Below are 8035 nucleotides of genomic sequence, written 5' to 3' on the forward strand. Positions count from 1 at the left end.
AAGACGGATAGGCTAAAAGCGCTCTTACGAGGCAACCGTGTTTGCTCTCATGACCAATTTATTGCCGACGAACATATGGCCAATATTTTGTCTCGCGTCATTGCTGGGGGAAAACAAACATCGCGCAATGTTAGTAGCACAGTTAGGGCTGAACCACTTGGCCAGCTATGCAAACGTACTTGGACGATATCAGAAGAGGAGTGCTTGCTCTCTGGGTATATAAAGCACATCAGGCTTATCGGTGCGTGCACTCCTGACTTTCATTTGGAGATATTTCATTAACTGCGCGGTGTCTTAACGCGAGCTGCGCCACTTTACCCTCTTCCGTCAGCCGCCAGGTGAGCGTTTATTGCTATCACTCGACCTCTCCGCGTGCAGGTACTGCGTGGGCGCGCACGCGCCTGTGTATACGGGCGTGCATGTGCGCGCGAGCACACTCATGTGAGCTATTTAAAAGGAAGTCTAAACTTGCATGTAATAATTGTGCGGTGCGATCCTTCCCTTGCACCCAAGGAAAGGCAGAAGATGTTGTTAGTTAGGACCATGTTATTTAGTTAGTTAGAAATTACTTTTGGTATCAAAAAATGTTCATGACCTATGTACCACTATAGCGCATTCTCGATAGGCTACTCTACGCTATACAAAGTCTTCGTTAGCAAATATTATTATAGCTATATATGATAGATAATCATCATTCTTCTTGTGTTCTTTTTACTGCTGTTTTTATCATTATTGTTATTTTTAACAGCAATTTAGATTTGTTATGATAAACACACATTTTTCATGTTAAAATGCAATAGAGTACGTTAAAATATAGGCTACCGTTTGTGTTTATTGGCTTCACCTTTTGCCCCCCACCACCCAAAAAAGTACTTCTGTGCGTGCCGCAGTAACGCAGAAAACGACGATGGCAATGCGTATTTGCACCAGTAGAGTTCGCCCGAGTATCAGAAATATCTCGTATCCACCATCACCCCATGTAAAACATCTTACTGTGCATCATTTATTGGAGTGAATGAAAGAAATTCCGCGTTGAAATACGCAGTATTTCCAAATCCACGTGTATGTGAAGCAGGACAGTTTATTTCAATTAATCCATAATTAATTTCAAACGGGTTGCAAACATAGAGGCAAAAGTCCCAGTGGATATTAAGATATCGGCAAAAGACGTGATTAAAATGATAATCCTCAAACCAATTTGTTTTGGGTAGGCAGATAAAGGTGCCAGGGTGGTGAATTTAGCACTGTGCACCATGAAATTCACCGTTACAAATAAACTGATAGTTAAACAAATAAAGGCATGTCCCTGGGCCATAGGCACCGTGTTAATCTCGTTGTGACATGTTTAATCATTAGAGGCTATAAGACGAATAAAGGCGCAGCGTTTGCCCTGCGGCCAAGCGAATCGGACCGGCTCCAAACGATCTATGCTGCCGGCATTTTCCTGGGGCAGAGGCTTAGGCACACAAACCTCCAGACATAATTTTTATACCAACATTTCGCTCTTATGGCCTTTTAATCACAGGAGAGAGGCGAGAAATCGGTTTATTCATTTGTCACGAGCACCTACAGGGAAACAGAGTTACATTTATCAAAGCTTAACTGCTCGCCCAAGGCACTGAAACGTGCTGAAATTCGTCGATTAAACAAGAAATGATCAACGTTATTATACATATTCCCCTGACCTTCTGGCCAGCATTTAACTGGAGGGGTTTCCTTTTAATAGAGCCTCTGTATTCTGTGCCATATTTACAATAGCTGCCAGAAGATTAGATTTAGGCATTTTTGTTTAAATGAAAGCATGAATTAATGTGTTATTGTTGAACATCTTGTTTAATTTAGTTTCGTATTTTTAAACACTGTATTTGTCAGCAAATTTAAATGCCATTTTCTGCTATTTTGCTTTCTCGCTAATTAAATAACATATTAATTGTAGCCTATTTATCGAAACCAGAATTTACGAAAATCCTCTGTATGTGTGTTTAGTATTGCTAATAAAGTTTTAAATTATTATTTATATTATTAAAAATATTAATATTATTATTTATGTCTGCTAGGTCACTATAGCCTCTATAATTTTATTAAATGCATAAAGCTTTGTACTAGATTTAATTTTCTTCCGTCTTTTTTTTAGCGGGATTTTTATAGGTATAGCATTACCAGATAATACATTTAATTATAATTTTTACTTACTGTTATTAATATTGTAATATAATTATTGATGTTCTGTAATTAATGACAAACTTACAATTGGTTGGTTGTGCTACCATAATTTGGTGCTCACTAATCTGACCGTATTTTCTCATCCCCTTCAACCAACCTGACACTAGTGGTCACAGAAGTCGTGAGGGGACCTCAAGTGTTGGAATATGTGAACACGGTTGAAAGCACTCGTAAGGATTTACACTAGCCAAGTTAACCAAAAGATGTGCAGTAAAAGAGTATCGCTGCCGTTGTCAGTCTAAGTGTAGGGATAACCGGTTTGTTTGAGCTACCTGCAAAAGTAAACAGGTAAACAGAAGGAAATGGCTCTTGAGGTGAAGTATAGCCACTCAGCCTGTGCACATTTACTTCTCTCTGGCGAACTCCTAGTTTAAATTGTACAAACACATCCCGAGATCACTGGTCACTGACTAATCACGAGCTCTGTCATCGATTCTGTCAGATACGTGGGAACACATCAGACTCTTATGAAATTATAGTGTTGCTAAACAGTTTTGTGGAAGTAGAAGAATCGATTACGTTAATGCCAAATAAAAAAAACATCAAGGCATCTGTTTATATTGTGTAAAGTGATTTAGAGTAAATTTGGAAGGTTGTCGTGATTTATCATTTCATGGTTACAGTTGATGTGTTCAGTAACCAGTCTCTGTTTCACGGGAAAGCTGCTAGAATGGCCTTGCGAAAAGCGCTCGTTGATCGACTTTGCTCCGGACCCGTCCAGTTCAATGCGCCCATTGTCCGATTATTCTGTCGCTGCATGATTAATTGAAAGAAAGACTCTGGTAAAGTATTTACCTATCAGGTAACTTATTATACCGAATGGATGAAAAATATTTAAGGGTGATTGAAAAAAAATCTTTGCGGTATTCAAGATAAAAGAACCCGCTTTTAATTATTCTTTTAAAAGTCTACATAACATTTTTAATCTTACTAGATAATTTTTAAACAAGACTAAATGCATTGTAGGCAAACTTCTAATTTCAGCTGTGTATACATCAATATTAAATTCAAAGATTTTTTTTTTTTTGCACAAATTTATTCAATTTGTACCCAACTTTTGACCAGTTTTCATGCGAGTGTGTAATAAGGAAATGTGCTTGTGTGTATGCATTTTTGTGTGAGTGAGGGAGAAAGAGAGAGCGAGAGAGAAAGAGAGATGAAGGACTTTCCTTGATATTGTGAAGGGGTACAGAAATGAATGAAGAGATAGTCCATTGAATGCAGTGAATGCCATGACAACTAGGAACAACCTCAGATTTATTCCAAACAGTTAGAACGTATTGTACAGGGGCGTCAATCATCTATTATTTTGGCCCTTAAATAAATGCAAAAACTACGGCTGGACAAAGGCTTCCAACAGGAGCCGGACATTTGTCTACATTTCCCCCATTGTCTGCAGCTTAGCAATCGGTTTGTATTTGTGTTTGCCCGGGTTCGACCACCCAGGATGAGCTGAGGACTGGCTAGAAACGTGCAACATTGTCACCCACATCACATACTAGATAGGCAAAGAGGCAAAAAGAAAAGATAGGACAGAGGGTTGAAAACCAAGAGGGAAAATATACAACAATAACGCTTTGCTTTTTTCTTCCAAGACAGCGGCACAAAAAAAGAAACGAAAACGTAATAGCCAGGAAACTGTTAATCAGGAGTATAAAGCAATTCGTCTTTAAAAGAAATGTATCGCTTATCCACAAAATCATTTTGGTGAAATAAAAAAACCTTTTGTGTTGGCAATTTATAAAAAAAAATATATAAGACACATTAAAAAAACGAATTATGCAACAAAAATTATGGAATATTAATATTAATAATTTGCATAATCGGCATGAATAAGAAAAGTACCATCGTTAAAATTGGCTTTTTCCAGTTCATCCTTTTTTGATGGCTTAATCATATCCAGTAAACAACCCTTCTCCATAATCCCGAAACAAAATATTGACCTACATAAATTAGTCTTTGCACTAGAGGCGATTTCGTTGTCTTTCAAGAAAACATTTGTTTATACCTTCGGACAATGAGTGATTCGTCTAGATTTAAAGTCCAAACATCATCATCAGCGGTTCATTTGTCTATATTTTTCTATACTATAACATAGGAGAGGAATATTTTATTCATAGGTTTTGTCCAGAAGGCCTATGATGTGTATAAAGCTACTTGGAGGTTCTTTGTATGTAAATAGGGTGTAAAAAGGCCCTCCCCATCTTTGTAATTAATTGACACGTTATACCACTCATCATGTTCTGAAGCACCAATGGTATAGGCTAGGATCTCCCCAAAACCCACAATTTCACATCGGCAAACACTGTCTTCATCCACTTGACTCCCAAGACCCGCCCACACGTGGCCAACCTTTTTCGTTTTTAATGCTTTTTCACTGCAGGTTCATGTGTTGAGACCAACCTTATATGGACTGATCAGTCTGGTAATGGCTTATTTCCCCCTTATACCCAGCAGTAGCGCGATATCCATGAGCTAGATATAGCACTTCAGTCACTTTGGCATTCTTCCTGGACTTACAGAACTGATTTCTCCGCTACTTTTTTTCAGTGAACGGTGCACGACCGAGCCTCATGCGTCGACTTCAGTTTACTTCGCGCTGAAACGGCACCGATCTTGCATTCACCAAATCCCATCTGTGTTTTGTGTCTTAAAACAGAGGATTGGCAAACTGGTGCGGCAACTTTCCTGCATCAAATCCCTGTCGCTGAAACATGTCGTTGACCAACACAAAGACGGGCTTTTCAGTGAAGGACATTTTGGACCTCCCTGACACTAACGATGAAGAAGGATCTATCACCGGCAACGAGGAAGATACGGAGGGTTCGGAGGCGACCAAAACGCCTGGAGTGTTAGTGCAAAGTCCTTTAGAGAATGTTCAAAATCTTCCTTTAAAGAATCCTTTCTACGATAGTAGCGACAATCCTTATACCAGATGGCTCGCAACTACGGACAGCATCCAATACTCTTGTAAGTAGTTCATCCCAAAATAATTCACTCTTATTTTGTACAAATCGCTTATTATGAAAATGTGGTCCTGAAATCACTTAACCAAACATTTTGCTTTTTATGTCTGGATTTATCGTAGACTCATCTAGACTCTATACAATCTTTTGACTGTTGCGCTTCTTTAAAGGCGTAACCTATTATGTGCTTTTGGATTAGGAGCTCGATTATATTAGTAGCCTAATAATTGTTCTTAATACTACTTTAATTCACAAAAACTTCTAAATATTGCCCTTATAGCTTTGTATAACTGTTGAATGAGCTACGGCAGATAATTTCGTTTAGTTAGAATAATCGATTTTTTTGATAATAAAAATAATATTTAAATTTTAACAAAAGAAAACAAGACAGATTAATAAAAAACTGTATTTTTATATTTTTATTTGTATATTGGTCCTATTAGCTAATCCGTTGCTCTTTGATAATTTGAAGATTTTAATAAATATTTATGAGTTTATACATTAATAAAATTCAGTTGATGTCTTTATATTTATTATATATTATTATTATTATTATTATTTTACCAGTGCACGGTTTATCAGCAAACTCTCAAGACTCGTCGGCAAAATCCCCGGAACCTTCTGCAGATGAATCGCCGGACAACGACAAGGAAACTTCAAGCAACGGCAGTGACTCTGGTAAGAAGCGCAAAAGGAGGGTGCTCTTCTCCAAGGCGCAAACTTACGAACTCGAGCGCCGGTTTAGGCAACAGAGATATCTGTCAGCGCCAGAGAGGGAGCATCTCGCTAGTTTGATCCGTCTGACGCCGACCCAAGTGAAAATCTGGTTCCAGAACCACCGGTACAAAATGAAGAGAGCCCGGGCCGAGAAAGGTATGGAAGTGACCCATCTCCCTTCTCCTAGGCGGGTGGCCGTGCCTGTGTTAGTCAGGGATGGCAAACCCTGTCATACGCTAAAAGCTCAGGACTTGGCAGCCACTTTTCAGGCTGGAATACCGTTCTCCGCTTATAGCGCCCAGTCTCTCCAGCACATGCAATATAACGCGCATTACAGCGCCGCCACCACACCACAGTTTCCCACAACACACCACCTGGTGCAAACGCAACAGTGGACTTGGTGAACAAATACTGACTTGCAAACGTTGGGCTGCATTTAAAGACCACAATAGGGAGCTTTCCAAACAAAAATACAGGACTTTTTCTTTTTTTGCAGCTTGGCCCATTCTCATTCTCAGTTTATTTTGGGGATTGACGTGTGCGCCATGTTTACATGTTTTCGTTAAGAAAACTGGGTCAAGCCTCTCCCCAAATTTAAGAATGTTAAAGCTCTTGTGAAATTTTGTAAAGTATGTTTGTGTGTTGTAGAAATGTTTTCTTTTTGTCCTTCGTGTTTAAAGCACGTGAAAAACCACTTTATGACTATAGAAAGTTTTATTTCTTTCTTTTACAATGAACCGAATATATTTATGGCCATGAATAAACACTGGCAAACTTTAGCTTATTTCATTGGTTTGTTTTCTATGTAAATATTTTGTGATAACTGTTTGCAATATTATGTTTTGCGGTTCAGTAAGCTACAGCCTAAATATTTACAATATTTAGGGATAAAATGCAACATCAATTGTCGTGTAATTTCAGCAAGAACGCGCGCTGATGAGGGAATTACTGAATTCTTTGTATTAAGACTTTTAATAAAATGATGTTTTACAGAAATTCCGATTGGTGTAGCATTTGGTTTTAATGATTTCGGACTTAGTTGCAAAAATAATTAATCGGTCCTAAACGTTAATAATTAATCTCCCATAAACACAAATGACTAAATATGTAAACATTATAATATGTAAATAATATATGGCTGAACTAATTAGAAATTAATCTCATAATAATTTATCGCCGCTTTTTTATTTATTATATAACTTTTTAATTTTTTCAGATTCATTTTTACATTTGACACCTTATGCTTTATCGGAAGCACAACAGCTTCAATTTTCTGAATTTATCTGTACGAACACTTCAGCAATAAGAAGGCTAAAGTCATTTGTGAAATGGGGGTAAAAATCCACTCACTTAATATAAGAGGGCTTCTTCAGCTAAGCAGCTTTTCATTCAAACCCTCTCTCCTTTTCAGACACCGCGGTTGACATTTCGGGTGTTAAAATGGCACATTTAAGAAAGAAAACACACGTGACAAACGTATGTTATCGTAATCTCCTGTAATTATGAATGTGAAATAATTTTAAAATCGAAGAATCTAGGCGCGATGGCACATCTATATTAATTTTAATTTTTGGATTAATATACACTGCGGCCGTACGTCAAAATACAATTTACTTTATTTTGCACATTAATTTCAGTTATGAAAAAATGTCAAAATTACTGCCTTTTTACTATTTTTAAGCAACAAATCAATATGCAACAACGGCTCTCCTTTTTGGTCCCCATCCCATTGAGGATTATCGCGTATATTTAGCCCATGTATCAGTTTCTTGTGTAAATATGAGAGTTCATTGGTAAATCCTAAATTATTCATTTTTTCAAATACATTTTGCAGTAGATGTAAAGTCACTTTGATTAAACAAACCCTGTGCTAATTATTTACAGAAAAAATAATGGTATTTCTCTCTATGCGCTTAATTTAGCCTACTCAAAATATTTTGTTTCGGATGTGTCTTTTGTATAGAGTTGTTATAATTAATATAATCTAATATTTTGGTATCTAATGCAAAGCTGCCATTTTTCGCAAATAGAAGGGCGTTTGAAAAATGACTGATTTGCACCTGTTGTGGACTAAAGGACCAATTTATAGCGATAAGCATTTGCGCTGCCTTGAGTATGTCATTTCATAA

General features: G+C 37.4%; 1 protein-coding gene across 1 annotated transcript; it reads left to right on the forward strand.

Annotated features, from left to right (window-relative positions):
• Window positions 1–204: 204 nt before the first annotated feature.
• Window positions 205–6896, forward strand: nkx2.2a (NK2 homeobox 2a). Its single transcript, XM_055173179.2, has 3 exons — window positions 205–338; window positions 4883–5193; window positions 5757–6896. Exons 2-3 carry the CDS (start codon window positions 4938–4940, stop codon window positions 6308–6310), a joined length of 810 nt encoding a protein of 269 aa, XP_055029154.1. The 5' UTR covers window positions 205–338; window positions 4883–4937; the 3' UTR covers window positions 6311–6896.
• Window positions 6897–8035: the final 1139 nt, after the last annotated feature.

This window comes from Misgurnus anguillicaudatus, chromosome 7 (assembly GCF_027580225.2).
Source record: "Misgurnus anguillicaudatus chromosome 7, ASM2758022v2, whole genome shotgun sequence".
In the NCBI taxonomy this organism is placed as follows: domain Eukaryota; kingdom Metazoa; phylum Chordata; class Actinopteri; order Cypriniformes; family Cobitidae; genus Misgurnus; species Misgurnus anguillicaudatus.

Excerpts from the sequence above, each read along its gene's own strand:
- nkx2.2a (XM_055173179.2), top strand. The coding sequence starts at position 4,938 with ATGTCGTTGACCAACACAAAGACGGGCTTTTCAGTGAAGGACATTTTG. Across the intron at positions 5,194-5,756 it reads GGACAGCATCCAATACTCTT|TGCACGGTTTATCAGCAAAC; the intron begins GTAAGTAGTTCA and ends TTATTTTACCAG.